Consider the following 18,716-nt stretch of genomic DNA (forward strand, 5'->3'; position numbering starts at 1 on the left):
TTGGTCCTTGCCTCCGGCAAGGTTCTTTCCTTACAACTTACGCCTGTCTCCCGAGCGGCTACAGAGCCTCTACGGAGCAGTGCAGGACCTGTTAGCACAAGGAGTTATTGTGCCGGTTTCAGAGTCGGAATGTTTTTATTCAAATCTGTTCACAGTTCCCAGGAAGGCAAGGTTCGTCTGATCTTGGATCTCAAAGCTCTTGAACCACTTTGTTCGGGTTCATAAATTTCGGATGGAGCCCATCCGCACGATAGTAGCTTTCCTTCATCAAGGAGATCTGCTGGCCTCTATCGATCTCAAAGACGCTTACCTTCATATTTCAATATATGTCGGGCGTCAGCGTTTCCTTTGTTTTGCCGTGGGCGAGGAGCACTTTCAATTCGTGGCGTTACCCTTTGGTCTCGCTTTAGCTCCTCGGGTGTTGGCCCCAGTGTTGGCCTTGCTACGGCAGAAGGGGATTGCCGTACTGGGTTACCTGGACGATCTGCTTCTGCGTGCAATCTTCCTCGGCTCTAGAAGCTGACTTGGACATTTCGGTGCAAACTCTGCAGGAGTTCGGGTGGACACTGGATTTTCAGAAATCGGCACTGTCTCTTGTCAATAAAGCTGGACTACTTAGGTCAGACGCTGGACTCAGAGTCAGTCCGGGTGTTTCTTCCTCAGAAAAAACTTCGGAAACTACAGGATGCGGTTCGATTCCTGTTGAGTTGGGGTTCAAGGGAGTGTCTCCTATGATGGCTCTGCTTCCCGGCCCTACGTCCTTTCTTCCACTGCATTGGTTGGACTGTAATCCCCACGGATGCCAGTCTTTCCGGATGGGGAGGTGTCTTGGGAGTGTGTTCGGCCCATGGTGTCTGGACTCAGGAGGAGTCTAGGTTGCAGATCAACATCCTGGAAATTCGGGCGATCAGACTTTCTCAATGGACCGATCGTCTGCAGGGACGCCCTGTATGGATACAATCGGATAATGCTATGGCTGTGGCATTTTTCAATCATCAAGGGGACACAAAGAGTGCCCTGGTTGCCCGGGAAGGATATGTTCTGGCCCTATCTGCTGTGCACATTCTGGGGGTAGAGAATTGGCAAGTGAACTATCTCAGTCAGCAGATGTTGGATCCAGGAGAATGGTCTCTTCATCCGGAGACATTTCATAAACTGTGTCTTCGATGGGGGACCCCTGATGTGGACCTGCTGGCTTTTCGTCTCAACAGGAAGGTGCAGAGGTTCATGTCAAGATCTTGGGATCCTCCGGCTGATGCCGCATATGCCCTGGTAGCCCCTTGGGGTCAGTATCGTCTGATTTACGCCTTTCCTCCAATACAACTTATGTTGAGTCTGCTATGCAGAATCGAGGTAGAAGAGATTCTAGTCATTCTGGTGGCACCAGACTGACCTCGCCGGTCTTGTACACAGGCCTGGTAAGGCTGTTAACAGACGTCCCTTGGAAACTTCCTCTCAGGGAAGATCTTCTGTCCCAGTGGCCAATCTTCCATCCTGCTTTACGGTCGCTGACTTTAACGGCCCAATTATTGAAAGCCAGATGCTTAAGGACAGAGGATTGTCGGAGTCAGTGATTCCTACGTTATTAAAAGTTTGGAACTCTACCTTTAGGAAGGTTTATCATAGAGTCTGGAAGGCGTACATTACTTGGTGTGAGTCTCACCTGTTGGCGTTTCTACAACTAGGTGCACATCAACGTTTGGCTAAGGGCACCATCAGAGGCCAGATTTCCACTTTGGCTATATTTTACCAAAGGCTGTTGGCTGCGAAATCCTTGGTTTACACTTTTGTGCAAGGAGTTCGCCATCTGGCTCCGTCGGTGAGATCCCTGGTGCCTCCGTGGGACTTCAATTTGGTATTGCCGGTGCTTCAAAAGCCTCCCTTTAGGAAGGTTTATCATAGTCTGGAAGGCGTACATTACTTGGTGTGAGTCTCACCTGTTGGCGTTTCTACAACTAGGTGCACATCAACGTTTGGCTAAGGGCACCATCAGAGGCCAGATTTCCACTTTGGCTATATTTTACCAAAGGCTGTTGGCTGCGAAATCCTTGGTTTACACTTTTGTGCAAGGAGTTCGCCATCTGGCTCCGTCGGTGAGATCCCTGGTGCCTCCGTGGGACTTCAATTTGGTATTGCCGGTGCTTCAAAAGCCTCCCTTTGAAAATATTCGAGAACTTCCTCTGCTCACTCTGTCGCAGAAGGTGTCCTCCTTAGTTGCTATTACTTCTGCACGTTATTGTGTCGGAGTTGGCTGTGTTGTCCGGTCAGTCACCTGACCTGGTGAAATTCATAGGGACAAAGTCAGGCGTTTCTTCCTAAGGTCGTCTCGGGATTTTATTTTAATGAATATTTAGTGTTACCGTCCCTATGTCATAAGCTGAAACATCCTAAGGAAATTGCCTTAAAATAGATGTAAGAGCGGTTCGGGTGTACCTGGCGGTGACTGAACTGATTCAAAAATCAGATTCTTTGTTTTTTCTCACGGATGGACCTCGTAAGGGGCAGGCCACATCTGCTTTGACCATTTTCAAGTGGATCAGGCAGACCGTGGTTCAGGCCTATTCCATTACGGGTCAGGTTCCTCCTTTCCCTTATTAAAGCACGTTCTACGAGGGCGATTAGTGCCTCCTGGGCCGTCCGTCATCAGGCATCAGTGGTTCAGGTGTGCAAGGCGGCTACACGGTCGTCTGTACACACATTCACAAAGTTTTATTAGGTGGAAGTACTTGCATCTTCCGATGCAGCGTTTGGCCGGAAAGTTTTGCAAGCTGCGGTTGCAGATGCTTCCGCTTCTTGAGGCAGTCATTTTTTTCCTTTGTGGTGAGCTCCAGTTGTTCCTTGTTGAGCTCCCGTTACCTGGTTGGCTATGTTTAGCCTTGTTGGGAATTCTGCGTTTGCTGTGTTTTTTCCCACCCCTCATATTGACACTGCTTAGGGACATCTCAATGGTCTGAAGACTTTAAACTGTGTCTGTCAGTAAACGCAAACTGGATTTTTGTCTTACCATAAAATGCTTTTCTCTGAGGATCACTGACAGACACAGCACCCGCCCCTCTGTTGGGTAAATTATATGTTCTTCTGGCACTGCTTGTTGCAACTGGAGTCCTGCAGCAGGAAGTGATGGTATACCCTCTGGGACTGCCCCAGGGGCATACCCCAAAAGGTTTTCGCCTAGTCCTACTCCTGAAGAGAGACCGCATAAAGCCCATTGGTCTGAAGACTTGAAGCTGTATCCGTCAGTGAACCTCAGAGAAAAGGATTTTACGGTAAGACAAAAATCCAGTTTTCTCCTATCTCACGCTGGGACCTTGAAATCATGAGATTCTGCGTTGGAGGTCTACATCGAGGCTGTACCATTTGTCCAGTTTCACGCAAGTCCTTTTCAACACATCTATTTGGCATGGAACAAATATGCTCCCTTTCTCTTCCTGCCTATGTATCCCAGCCTTTACAGGCTTTCTCAACTGGGGCCCACCCTAGTAGAGAGCGGCGTTCAGATGAGAGTTCCTGCTCCTTAGCTGAACTGTACATGAGCACAGAAGGAGCTCGGTCAGACAGTGAAAGGAAAGGGAGGTGTCCAGCTGAGTGTTTGCTGTGCAGTGCCTGGCAAATACAGTATTGACATTTTTAAAAGGTCTACGTGTGTGATATATATATATATATATATATCTATGTATGTACATTACTTTTAATCATTTCCCCTAATCCTGTACGATCAGAACTGTTTTTTTTTTTTTTTGGGCTTGTTCAGCATAGCATTAAGGACTGATTCTTCTCTGAAAAATGATCCATGCTCAGATCGCTTTTCAGAGTTATTTCATAGGCAGTGAAGAGGCAATATATCGCCTCGTCGCAGTCTTTTTTTACCTCATCTGCAGCATCACCATGCCACATGCACACAGTTGCAGGCCAGTTGCAGCACAGCCTCATTCATGTGGCTATATTTCAGCCACAGCATGTGTACACCCCGTCTGCTTCCTCTCAATGGTCTTCCCTACCCGCAGAAATGGAAGTTCTCCACACCAAAAACACATTGTTACCCAATGCATGGGGGTACCATTAAGAATTATTGGCACCCCTGCGCATCCGCTAAAAGGCAGCGCCTTAGTCTGCATGTCAGAAACATACGCACTTTCTTCATGTTCTGCGACACAGTAATGTTAACCTAGCTTAGACTGCGGTGCCTTGAGAGTGAAATTACTTTTTAAGGGCACCTTGGGTAGAAAAAGGTTGAGAAACACTGATCTAGATGATTTTCTTCTCCTGCATCCTCTCCCTTCAGCTATCTGCAAATGTCCACAGGACTTTTCAGATACTTGAGGCTTTTGGTTGCGTAATCCGCTTCCCAAATCTGCTCCCCAACTTTTTCTTCACCTGGAGTACTTTTGATCTTATTCTAGACAAAGCCCAAGCAAAAATCTTTCTTTCAGAAAGCAAAGTGGTCTCCGATCTCATGCTTGGGCCTTGAAATCAGGGAAGTGTCTTTCTTTGAAGTTTTCCATGTGAGTTCTAGTCCCCATGATTGCCTCTTTCAAGGCTGTTTCATTTTCCAATTCTGTTCAAGGCCCCTCCAACAACACATTTCATTGGCATAGAATAAAAATGGTCCCCCTCTCAACCTGCCTTTGCCCTCCAGCCAAACAAGGAACTCCCTAGCTTGGTTGATTCCATCAGTCGTTGCCACTGGAATATGCCCATCACCATGACATCATCAACCAGGTAGGTCAGACATGGGGGACTCGCAATGTGAATACCCTGGCCTCCAGGTTCAACAACAAGTTTACTCTGTTTGTAGCCAGTACTAAGGATCCTCTGGTACTGGCATTGGATGCTCTGATAATTCCCTGGATTCAGTTCAGGCAGATCTTTGCCTTTTCTCAAGTGAAAATTCTGCGTGACTGCTCCGCAAAATAGAGATTTCAATGATTCTAAACTGGCCCAGTAGAACCTGGTACACAAACCTACTCTTACTTTTAAGAGAACCCCCGCCCCTTCCAAACAGGCCAGACCTGTTGACTCAGTACCCCCTGTTCTTTCCTACTTCTCAGTTAATAGCATGGCTGAAGCCCAAGCCTTGAGGGGTAGGGAGGGGTATCTGAATCTGCCATTCCCTCATTGCTAAAACCAAGGAAAGACACTTTAAGAACGACATAATGTTGTACCGGAAATCCTTCTTTGCCTGGTTAGCACAGACCTTTCAGTCCCAAAGATCACTTTTGTTCCTTGCATTCTGACCTTCCTACAATCAGAACTAGGCCAGAGTTTTCCTCTTTATGTTTCTCAGATCAAACCACCCCCTGTACTAACCCTGTACTTTCTTGGGACCTCAACTTGGTTCTCTCTGTCCTGTGAAACCACTGTTTCAACCCATCAGGGAACTGCCTGGGGATGATCTATCCTGCAAGGTAGTCTTCTTGGTTGCTATCTCTGTCAGCCATGTCTCTGAGCAAGAACAAAGTGGTCTTGTGCCCAGAACCCTTGTTTCTTCTTAAGGTCTTATAAGCCATCCATCTCAATGAAGACCTTGCCCATACTTTGTTGTGCTGCACTTCAAAGAACCCAAAGGTGATTGCTCTTCACTGCCTGGATGTGATCAGAACCATCTGGTTCTCCTGCAAAGGAACAGCTTTTGTAAGGAAGATATACTCCCTTTTTGTCCTACCCTCATGACCTCACCATCGCTGGTTACCGCCCACCCTTCTTATTCATTGCTTGGGGACATTTCAGGGTCTTTAAATGTAGAGCCCGGACCTGTACTTTATGATTACAATAAAATACATTTTGACTTTCCTGTAAATTCCATATCTTAGCTTACTAAAAAAACCAGGACTGAGGAGCAGGAACTCTCATCTTAAGCGTTTGTTCTCAGGGGAGAATACGTTTTTAATGTTTACAGATGTGCCTCATGATCCTCAAGTCCCCTTTTAAGCTTTGTTGGTCTCTCTCCAGTTCCAGCACATTCTTCCTAAGGACTGGTGACCAGAACTGGATGTTATACTTGATGTGGTAAAACCAGAGTTTTGTAGAGTAGTTGAATTCTAGTTTTATCTCTTGAGTATATAACTCCTTTTAATGCGAATACTCTGCTAACCTTGCTTGCTGCAGCCTAGCATTGTATGCTGTTGAGTCGGTCATCACTGGGGCCCCTGGATTTTTTTCCATCCTCGATCGAAGAATATACGCTAGTACCACCACCCCTTTGTACATGCTCTGGCAACTAGTTTTCTATCCATGCGCAAACAAAATATAGTCAATGAAAGTAGACTTCAATTTGTGGATTAGGCATTTATGGGGTACCCTATCAAATGCTTTGGCAAAGTCCACATATGCTAAATCCACAGGCCCTAATTTATGAAGATTACAGCTCACTTCCTCAGAGAATGTTATCAGGTTGGATTGGCAACAATGATCTTTCAGAAACACATGCTGGTTACTACTAACGATACTACTCATATCAGTATATTGGACATAATATTCTCTCCGATAGTTTACAAATAGAGATGTGCTGAACACCCCCTGTTTGGTTCACAGCAGAATTCCTAAACGGGAAATGTTCTAATCCGAATGGCGAACCCCAATGAAGTTGAAAAAGAGTAAAATCTCATTTAAAATGACTGTTACAACAGAACCTTGCTAAGAAAAAAAAAAAAGAAAAAATGCGTAGGGTCCCTAGTAGTAATAGTGTCCTTCAATTCAATTCAACTGCTAAGCCTCAATTCAGCTCTTCCTTTTGGCACAAGCATGCACCTTCTCTTAACCTACCCATGTTCCTTTCCAACTAAAAAGTTATTGCCTAGCTTGACAGATCTTTCCTCAATCACTGGAAAGTGATAAAAGATGCCAGTCTTTCAGTCTGTGAAGGAGTTTTCTAGTCATTAATGGTTCAGGAAACATGGTCATTGGTGGAAGTCAAGCTCCCCATCAACATTCTGGAGCTCATAGCAAGATTGGATGGTTATGCAACACTGGACTCCCCTCTGTAAGAACACACAAACAGCATGCAATCAGACCATGCCACTGCCTACATTAACCACCACAGGGGCACTAGGGGTTATACAGCCTTGAAGGAAAGCAGCCTGATCACCTGAATGACAGAGACTCACTGTTCATTCATTTCTGTGGTTCACATTCCAGGAGTTGACAACTGGAAGGCGGATCACCACCTAGACCAAGGGGATTGTGACCTTCAACCTGCAGATTCCGCAACAAGTTAAATCCTGTTTGTGGTCAGAACCTAGGATCATGTATCACTGGCATCAGATGTCTTAATAGGCATCTGGTCTCAGTTCAGGCTAATCTGTACTTTCCACCAGTGTGAATTCTACCTAGTCTGCTCAGCAAATTAAAGCAAGAGAAGAAGTCAGTGTTTCTTATTGCACCAAACTGGCCCAGAATAACCTGGTACACAGACATACTAATAGGAGACCTCTCCCAAACAGGCCACCTTGTTAAAAGCAAGAAAAGTCACTTCAGAAAGATCTACTATCAGACCTGGAAATTCTTCTGGTACCTGGTGTAAAACAAACCAATCCCAATCCCAGAGATTAATCTGTCCTTGCATTCTGGCCTACAATCACTTTGCTACTGTGTCCTGTGTTTATACCTTGTCCTAGTGTACATCCAGTCTTCTGCAGAGCCAGCTTTTCAGGCCACAAGTGCATCAACACTCTGAATTTGGGTCTACTAACCCTTGTTTGGCCTAGTGGGACATTTTCTTTTTGCCTGTTTGTTGCCCACACCTCTTAGACTCTTGGGGGTGTCTCAGGGTCTATGAATACTCTGCCTTTGTACTGTTAGTGTAAGAGGAATTTTGACTTTCACTGAAATTCCAGAGCTTGGAGTACTGTACAAGACACAGGCCACACTTCCTTCTATTCCCTGTATGCTCTACATTGCTTAATACAATTCTGAGAACTGAGTGGGGTAGTGTTATGGGGGAGGTGCCCAGGAAGCTTGTCCTCAAAAGCGTTAGTGTCCAATCATTTGAAGGTATGAGCCTGTAACCAAAGGTCTATGAATGCCCAGACTTGATCCTGTACTGTATTCCAAGATATGGAATTTTATAGATAAGTCAAAATGTCCTAATTATAAATTCTTGTACGCTTCAGTTATCTATTTTTCTTTTCTTTTCCAGCTGCCTTGGGCGATATCACACAGCAGCTTAATCAAAGTGAGCTTGCTATCCTGCTGAACCTTCTCCAAAGTCAGACAGATCTCAATGTCACCCAGATATCTCAGCTTTTGAATGTTCAGGGTAACCCGGACATACAACAACAACTGGAAGCCCTTAACCAGTCTATCACTGCAATAGCCGTTTCTACAGCTGCGACATCAGAAGCGGAAGCCTCTAAAGAAATTCTAGACCCAGAGCAAGCAGAATCAGAAGGCCTTGGAACTCAGGGAGACATGCAAAACGTTTTGGCTGTCCTATTGAGTCAGCTCATGAAACCACAGGAAGCAGCAGAGTCCACAGGGGAAAGCAACGGAGAGCAGACTGCAAAAAATCCTCCTGTACAGCTAAACCCTAATGAAGAGGAGGAGGAAGAAGATGCAGTGTTGGAGGAGGATGAAGCAGGTAATTCGTTGTCACCCACAGTCACCCATCTCTTCCTCACTGCATGTAAGGAAACCAGACATGGTAGAGCTTTATAAATGATCAGGGGGTAACATTCTGCTGTATGATTCTCTATGTGCTGAAAAGGTGTCCCTGAGATCCTCTCTGCAGCACAAGAAGGGAAAATGCAAAGACCTTACACTCCTGTATTTTGGTTTATAATAAACTGTACAATTTAAATTTTATTAATCTTATTTTGGACCATTTACTTGCAATTGCGCTAATTAAAATATTAGCACATAGGTGTTATTGAGGAGATGTGTTAGAATGACTACTTCAGTATTCACCTATGCTTTCTCTCCCCTTTTCTAGTTATGTTTGCATTCTGTTTCTTCGCTTTATTCCTCTTATTACATTGAAGTATATACTGGATTTCCTGGCATGTCTTTCCATGTAATTATTTTATCCATTTCCTTTACGGTTTGATCCCATATTCTGTAACTTGTCCATCCATGTACTTGTTTCGTCAGAACTTTGTTATTCTCAACCCAAATGCCACATTTTATTTGACTGCACACTGCTAAAGCTGGCCACATGCTACCAAGGTAAATTTTTATCTAGTGAGGAAGGCACGGGCCCTGAGTAGTTGGTAAGTTTAAAGGAGATAGTAAAGGTTACTTGTAATGTGTGGCCTGCATTAGGATGGTTATCTGTGTGCAGATCTTCCATTAAATCTGACACATTTTGATGGATCTTCCTCATATTACCTTATAATTCGGACTGTCATTTATCACCAATTTGGCCCACAGTCTGTTGCGATTTATACATAGTAAAAGTTAATTCCCTTTTCCGTTTGGGAAAGGGAACATTCATTAACCTCTTTACCACTAGCCACTGTGCTGCTACTGCCGCACAGTGGCTCGTTATCGTCCAGCGACGTAGACCTACGTCGCTGGACTCCTCCCCCTGTAGGCGGCGCACTCCCGCTGTTTTCATTCACAGTGGGAGTCGGGCCAGGGGAGGAGCGGCGGCGATCGCCGCTGCTCTGCCCCGATCGTCGGGGAATCCAGTTTGGAGATCCGCCCGCCTGTGTAAACAGAGCGGGCGGATCTCCTAAGTGACAGGGAGTGACAGATCGGAGTGTTCAGCATAGCTGAACATCCGATCTGTCCCTGGCTCACTCAGTCACCTACCCCCCCACACGTTAGTAAGCACCAGGCATACATTAACCCCTCCCTCTCCAATAAAATTAACCCCTTCCCTGCCAGTGTCATTTTTACAGTAACAGTGCATATTTATAGCACTGATTACTGCAGTAATGTCACTGGTACCCCCAAAAGTGTCAAAAATGTCAGTCAAGGGTCCGATCTGTCCGCCACAATGTCGCAATCCCGCAAAAAAAATCGCAGATCGCCGCCATTACGCGTTAAAAAAAAAAACACCAAAAATGACAGAAATCTTTCCCTTAGTTAGTAAACGCAATAACTTTTGCGCAAACCAATCAAAATACGCTTATTGCGATTTTTTTTTTTTACCAAACATGGGTAGCAGAAAACAAATTGGCCAAAAATTTTAAAAAAAAATTGATTTTTACATCTTTTTTGGGGGGAATTTCATATAAAAAAATGTTAAAAATATTATTTTTTCAAAATAAACGCTCTTTTTTTGTTTATAGCGCAAAAAGTAAAAATCGCAACAGGTGATCAAATACCACCAAAAGAAAGCTCTGTTTGTGGGAAAAAAAGGACGTAAATTTCGTTTGGGTACGGCGTTGCATGACCGCGCAATTGTCAGTTAAAGTCGCACAGCGCCGAATCGCAAAAAGTGGCCCAGATGTAAGACAGCAAAATGCTCTAGTGGTAAAGTGGTTAAAGGTTGGAATACCGAAGTGTATTCAACTAAATTTTTTAGTATCGATTTTATTTTTGACATTCTGTAAGTAGTTCCAAAAACGATACATCACAGGATATATTGATGTATGTAATAAGCATTGAGGGCTTATGTATACTTGCGTTTTACCTTTTGATGAATTTTCCTTGATTTCAATAGAAAATACATCAAACTTCATGTCAGTGTGTCTTTAAAACGCAATGCATTGCACTTTATATTGATTTTCAGCAAACACACATTAACATGCATCAACATGCATCTTAACTCACGTACTGACATGATGAGTTTTTGATTTCAGTGGAAAATGCATATGTATTACTTGGTCCCTTTTAAGAGCAATAACCAAGAATGCAATGCTCAAGTTGTCTCAATAGGTTTTCCAAGTCTCTAGTGTATGATATAGTAATAACCTTGTTGGGAATAATAGCTTTACTTACAGGCATACATCAATGCGTGGGGCAGTCTTTGCCTGCACTGGATGCACAGGTGTCCCAGTTTGAAAGCCATTCAAGTTCGTGTTCGAACGCACACGGTCTTCGCGGACATGCATCCGCATCCCATGCGGGCAAAGATGGCTCTTCACATGGATACAGGCAGAAGTACTCGCACGTGAATGAGGCCTTACTAAAACTTACTAAAAATGGTGGGTATATTAATAAGCCAGTTGATGGTTGAGCTGGTAAAGATTAGATAAAGAAGAGAGAGTGGAAGAATATAGGGTAGAATTAATGGCTGCATTGCATTAACAGAGAGTAATAAAAAAGGAGGGCAAGGTTGTTGGAAAGATAGTTGCAATAGATCAGGAGATTGCTGTTTCCTTGGCTTGAAATAGTATCATGCCAAGTGGGGCATTAAATTATAAGGACACGTTGGTCAAAAATATGGGGAAGTAGTTTTAGCTTCAAATTATTCAGGTCAGTTGTAATTTTTTTTTTCCTCTCTACCTCTAATGCTGTTAGTTTTTTTTTTTTTTTTTTTTTCAAAGAACCTAGATTGTGGCGCTGTTTGCATAAAAAACATAATGCTCTGTTCACGCCAGTGCAATTTCCGATGCGACTTGAGTTGCACAGAATTGTATGACAATAGAAATCTCATTGTTTTCAATAGTTAACATTCACATCAGTGCAGCTCAGCTGGGTGCAATTTTGAAAAAGGTTCTTGTACTACTTTGGTGCAATTCCAGCATGAATTTGGCCCCATAGAAGATGCAAATCACATCCAAATAGCACTGCTAAATCGCACTGAAAGTTGTATCAAAATCTGATCGCAGCAGTGTGAACCTAGGTTTGAGGTCTTCTAACATTTGATACAGTCCATGCTGGTTATAAAGCCTAAACATTTTTTTTTCCTTAATGCATTCCCTGCATTAAGGTAAAAAATACTTAGGCGTCATTATTGCCCCCTCAACCCACCCTTTTACTTACCTGAGTCCTCATTCGATCCAGTGCTGTGCTGGCCTGCAGCTCTTCCCTTCCCTCTGGAAGACCAGTGCTGTCTAGTCTCACAGGCCTTACTTGTGAAGTGAGAGCCATTGGCTCCCGATGGTGTCAATCAAAACCAGTGACGTGGGGGGGGGGGTGTGAGTCCTGCTTTCAGTGACTACAGACGCATACAGAGAGGCTCGGGAGCAAGTTGCATGCGTGCCCACATAGAAAGTGGCCGGGAGTGCCAGTGGGGGACCCGAGAAGAGCAGGTAAGGTTTCCTTTTTTTAAAAAAATGCATTTACAATCACTTTGAAGGATAAGTTCACCTAACAGTTCTGTGAATGAATGAACTACAAGTACCCACAGCTTTGGCCAGGGGGCTGTTGAGCACTCTAGTAAGTCATTGATTCTTCCTGCCTTTGTGAAACTTCCTGCCCATACGATGTATGGGCAGACAGCTTGCACTAGCAGTCTGTAGGAGTCCTGCATAGCACCCGCAATCTTCTGATCGCGGGTGCAATGCTTTGCAGGCTTTCACAAAAAAAAAAAAAAAAATGCAAATTTTTTTAAACCTTCCAAAAAAAAAAAAATTGTAATTTATATATATATATATATATGTGTGTGTGTATATATATATATATATATATATATATATATATATATATATATATAAAAAGTAACTTATCTTTGAGGATAGGTTCACACTGTTGCAATGTCAGACATCGCATGTGATTTGCACCGCATTGTGGTGCAGATCACATGCTATGTCTGTGCGATGCAAATTGAGCCATACAGTTTGGCTGAATTTGAATCCCATTCAGACCAAAATGGTACAGGTCCTTTTTTTTGGTTTGCATTGGAATCAGATCGCATGGGTATTCACACCAATGCAAACCAATTCCTGTAACATTTCACAGTTTGCACTTCGATCTGGGGGTGTCATTACCCTTTTATACAGTAATGTGACTTGCACATAAAACGGTAATATAGAAAAATCTGTAAGTTAATGTGACTCCTGTGCTGTGAACGGAGTATCTTTAGAAGGTGCTACTAAAGTGTAAAAAAGAAATATAACCGGGACTATAGTCCCAGTCTTGGAATTACCAGTGGCATCAAAGGTGCAGGTTATGCATAAATGGGTGACCTAACCTAAAACACATTGAAGTATAAATGGTGATTCGGTGTAAGGTGGCTCTGTGACAACGGAATTGAATCAAATGCATAAATGGTTGTAAAAATCATCAAAGAGAGCTAGCCATAAAGAGTTCATAAAAAGTTCATTCAACGAATCGATCATAGATAGTAGCATCAAAACTTCATAAAGCGGCGGTGACGTGAAATCAGGTGATGGGATCAAGTGGGTGATTATAACACCATGTGGTAAACGGTGAAAAAATTCCTGCATCTGTAAGGATACCTACTGAGCCCCCCCGGGATGATTATAGGATCATTGGGGAATTCATCTTTCAATGCTGTAACCTTACAGCAGTAAGGTAAGGGTGGGTAACACACCCAGAAGTATTACTTATTGGTTATTTCACCGTTTATCACCTGGTGTTAGAATCACCCACTTGATCCCATCACCTGATTTTGCGTCACCGCCACTTTATGAAGTTTTGATGCTACTATCTATGATCGATTAGTTGAATGAACTTTTTATGAACTCTTCGCAATTAGCTCTCTTTGATGGTTTTTACTACTATTTATTTATTTATGCATTTGATTCAATTCTGTTGTCACAGAGCCACTTTACACCGAGTCACCATTTATACTTCAATGGCTTTTATGTTCTGCCATTTATGTATAACCTGCACCTTTTGATGCGACTGGTAATCCCAAGACTGGGACTATAGTCCCGGTTATATTTCTTGTTTGCACTTTAGTTGCACTCCTAGCACCTTCTAAAGAGACTCCGTAGTTAAGCTAGTATGCATCTTATACTAGCTCATTATGAAATTCCTAATCCGATCACCGCTGAGGGAGCCGTCATGTTCCCTCGCCGTCTCTTCCTGGTTCAGCGGCTCCGGTGCTGTGAGTGGCCGGAGTCGCGATGACGTCACTCCCGCGCATACGTGTGGGAGTTACTTTCCGGCAAGGAGCCTTCAGAGTGCATGCACCGCTGGTTTCAGCGGCTGCATGCAGGACGAATATCTCCTAAACCTTGCATATATACAGTGCCTTGCGAAAGTATTCGGCCCCCTTGTGCACTGTATATAGCGCAAAAAATAAAAACCACACTGGTGATCAATTACCACCAAAAGAAAGCTCTATTTTTTTGAGGAGGGGGGGGGGGGGGGAGACATACATTTTTTTTTTTGGGTACCGCGTCGCACGACTGCGCTATTGTCAGTTAAATTAACGCAGTACTGTATCGCACGAAATGGTCTGGTCATGAAGAAGGGTAAATCTTCTGGTGGTTATTGCACTGAGGAGAAATAAATTGTAATGCATAGCATCGCAACTGACTGTGCTGCTATTTTTTCCTTATACCTTATCCTTGTAAAAAATCGATATAACTCTTAAATTGTAACTAAAGGCAAAGCTTTATCTTTTTAGATTTTGGATAGAGTGAAGAGAGAGTATAACACCTGTAAGGGCAGATAAACACTGTAGCGATGCCAGACATTGCATGTAATTGGCAAAGCCGATGTCTGTGTGGTGCAAATTCAGCCATACAGCTCATATGGCTGAATTTACATCTGGTGCGGTTTGCGATTCTGGTGCGGACCAAAAAAAGGGTCCTGCACGAGTTTAGTCCGAATGCAATGCAAATTTAGCCATACAGATCATATGGCTGAATTTGCATCGTATTCGGACCAAACTCTTGCAGGACCCTTTTTTTGGTCTGCACCTGAATCGGAACGCATGAGTGTTCACACCCATGCGATCCGATTCCTGTCTGAATTGACAGTTCGTACTGCGATATGCGAAATGATCAGGGGGCCTCATTAGCTTTCTATTGACACTCCCAGCAGTTCGCATATGGCAGTGTGAACCCACAGTGGATTCGCAGGGTTTCCACATCGCACCAATATGAAATGAGCCTTAGGGAGATCCACAATCCTCATTTGTTGTGCAGTTTTTGTTGAAAGCAAGTCCCGGGTCACATTTGTGCGATGCAGGAACACTGCGAATATACAGCGTGTTCCCGCATCGCATCCGCACCCCTGGCAGTTCACACTGCCATATGCGATACGCAGGGTGTGTCAATTAAAATTTAACGACACCCCCAGTTGAGATCGCATATCGCAGTGCAATCTGCAAGTTCGCACAGAATCGGATCGCTCTAGTGTGAACCACCATGCGATCCGATTTTGCTGCAGATTAAAAAAAGGGTCATGTGCTATTGCGGCGCGAATTCAACCATACAATCTGTATGGCTGAAATTTGCACCGCACAGAGATCGCATGTAATTTAGGAGCAGTGCGCTCTAAATTACATGCAATCTCTGTGATCGCACAAATGTGAACCGGCACTAAGAGTTCCAATTTTTGAGTTGTCCCTAGAACAGTAAAATAGGAAATCTACTAGAGACGCTGGTTTTGGTGACAACCAGGGATTTCTTCACTTTTGGAGAGATTAACTAGCACTTCCTGTTAAGACTATGGTGCCGTAGGTTAATAGAAATATCCTCAATAGGACACCGCTGGGGAAAAGGTGAGAGGGAATATAACCCTCTCTTACTGTATTCAAAATAAAAATGTTTTGCTTTTAGCTCTACTTACTAATTTAGGAATATGGTTTCTACAGTTTGCTTAATGATTTTTTAAATAAAAACAAACCAAGAAAAAAAAAAAAAGTATTCCTTAGTAAAGTGCTAACACACTTCAAAGTTCTACGATTCCTAATCTACAATCCCCTCCAGCAACTGTTTAATATCTAATTTGGGATAAAACTTATAACACCCTAAAAATACAGCATAAGTCAATGAAATGTCCCCTCCCACTACATGTAATCCACATATCGCAATGCTATAAAGACAAGTTGATTCAGTGACTATTTGCACAAGTCCATAGTAATGTTAGTGTTTAGAAAAAGTCTACTTATTACCCAAATAGATTTCAATCAGGATGTGACACATTGGGAGTCCCAATTGGCATGCGATTGGTACTGAAGCTGCCAATAACTTCAGTTGTGTTAACTCTAAAATGAAAGCTCTTCAGTTTAACAGTATTACCTTTTGGTTGTGGGTAGTTAGCAAAAATGATTTTGTATTTTTTAATATGTAGTCTTAAGAGAATATATATCCTACTGTACTTTTACACCTCCACTGATCACCAGTGAAGGAATGGGGTTAATAGCACTCACTGATTAACAATCTTAAGCGGAGGTTTAATTGAGCTGCCACTGTACCAGTGCTGGGTTTTTTCATTATTGCCATTGACACCAATACTTTCTCTTAAGTGGGCAATGCGCTATGTTGCCAAAATGCAACAGAAAATTTTCGAATGTTAAAGTGCTTTACAGCCTAATCCTTTTAAATGGACTGCTCAACTTGATGCAGTGCACCTCAATGCACAAAAACACACTGCTATTGTGTGGTCCTCTGCAGGTATTGGGTGCGGCACTTAAAGCTCTCTATCATTTTCAAATTGGCCACCACTGCTCTATAGCATTGGTGATCACCTTTATTGATAGGAGGCAGTTTCTGGTCTGGCCTTCACCTAAGAAAACAGGCTGCAGACCTGCCATAGGAAATGGTCAAAACCTGCAGACATGCTGCAGACGGTGGTTAGAGACTGCAGACCTAATATTTATTTATTTCAGGTACTTATGTAGCGCTGTCAATTTACGCAGCGCTTTACATAAACATAACACATTCACATCAGTCCCTGCCCTCAAGGAGCTTACCATCTAAGGTCCCTAACTCACATTCAACTTACATAGTAGGGCCAATTTTATACAGGATCCAATTAACCTACCAGCATGTCTTTGGAGTGTGGGAGGAAACCAGAGTACCCGAAGGAAACCCACGCAGGCACAGGGAGAACATGCAAACTCCAGGCAGATAGTGTCATGGTTGGGATTCGAACCAGCGACCCTCTTGCTGCTAGGTGAAAGGGCTAACCACTATACCACTGTATATATGCGTTTTTGGAGATCATGCTTCAGGAGACAGTCATAGACTGGATACACTTTACTTGAGACTGTTAAAGATTACAGCCCCATTATAAATCCATATTTCCACATTTGTTCTCACTTCAGCCTGCTTAAAAATTACTTGTGCCACAGCAAGATACATCATAAAAGATCAAAATGGAAAAAATAAAATATTAAAAGCAAAAAGAGGTACAGCACAGAAAAAAATGAGCAAGAAAGAAACCAAACCATTTTATTTGAGGCCAGTCATAAGTAGGCTTGTGACGGTATCAGATTTTCATGCTGCGATTAATTGATTAAGGTTTTGCCACGGTATACGGTATTATCACGGTATTCTATTATTAAATTTAAATTATTAAATTTCCACCTCACTTCAATTTCATTGCTGAATTTAGGGGCTTTGGTTCACTTATGCACATTATTATATTGTCAGTCAGTACAGACTCTGTGAACCAGGCCTAAAATAGGTCATCAAGCAGTGTCTGGCCTAACTGGTGATAACTGGTCCTGGCGCTCGGCTCCGATCCGATGGCCTGGTCATTAAGAGGGCAAATCCTTGTGGTCAAGAAGTGGTTAAACCTGAAGGAGGTGTTGTTTATAAATTACTTTACTATTGCTTTAGGCCTGGTTCACATGTATGCAGGTTGGTGGTTCACATGTATGCGGGTTGGTGGTTCACATGTATGCGGGTTGGGGGCCCACATTTGCACAGGCATAGCAGCCCATTGATGTGAATGGGCTTGAGCTGCTATGCCTGCGTTTTCAGCTGAAAAAAGGTGCATGCAGAATTTAAAAAAATGCAGTGGCCATGAAATCCATCCTTTTGCACCATGCGACTTACCTGCCGTTGCTGCACACGCAAACTGTTTTTAAATGCCGTGCCCACGTATACAAAAAATGCAGAAAGCTTGCCAGAGCAGGAACTGCAGGTTAGTCGCATGGTGCAAAAGCAGGATGGATTTCAAGGCCACTGAATTTTAAAAAAATGCTGCATGCACCTTTTTTCTGCGGAAAATGAGGGCATAGCAGCCCGTTCAAATCAATGGGCTGCTATGCCTGTGCAAATGTGGGCCGCCAACCCGCATACATGTGAACCGCCAACCCGCATACATGTGAACCGCCAACCCGCATACATGTGAACCAGGCCTAAAGCAATAGTAAAGTCATTAATAGATAAAAACACCGGTCCTCCTGCAGGTTTAACCACTTCTGGATCGCAAGGATTTGCCCCTTTAAAGACCAGGCCATCGGATCAGAGCGCCAGGACCAGTCATCACCAGGTAGGCCAGACACTGCTTGATGGCTATATAATAATGTAATGTGGGCTGCTATGCGTGTGTGTGTGTATGTGTATATATATATATATATATATATATATATATATATATATATATATATATATATATATATATATATTAGAGCTGCACGATTCTGGCCAAAATGAGAATCACGATTTTTTAGCTTGGAATAAAGATCACGATTCTCTCACGATTCTCTGTGTAACAAAAAAAAAAAAAAATTGGGATAACTTTACTGTTACGTTTTTTTTTTTTTTTTTATTCATTAAAGTCTATTAATTGCGTTTGAAAGACTGCTGCGCAAATACAGTGTGACATAAAATATTACAACAATCGCCATTTTTTTTCTGTAGGGTCTCTGCTAAAAAAATATATAAAATGTTTGGGGGTTCTAAGTACTTTTCTAGCAAAAAAAAACTGATTTTAACTTGCAAGCAACAAGTATCAGA

At 43.0% G+C, this 18,716-nt stretch overlaps 1 protein-coding gene across 1 annotated transcript in view; it reads left to right on the forward strand.

Moving 5' to 3' along the window:
- The window catches only part of CDK12 (cyclin dependent kinase 12), a 265,108-nt gene that overhangs the window by 166,528 nt on the left and 79,864 nt on the right, over nucleotides 1–18,716 (forward strand). The window contains exon 13 of the mRNA XM_082271762.1: nucleotides 8,135–8,575. Within this exon, the coding sequence (XP_082127888.1) occupies nucleotides 8,135–8,575 (441 nt within the window). The remainder of the gene's footprint in view (nucleotides 1–8,134; nucleotides 8,576–18,716) is intronic.

This window comes from Pelophylax lessonae (assembly GCF_965119305.1).
Source record: "Pelophylax lessonae genome assembly, chromosome: 11".
Classification (NCBI taxonomy): domain Eukaryota; kingdom Metazoa; phylum Chordata; class Amphibia; order Anura; family Ranidae; genus Pelophylax; species Pelophylax lessonae.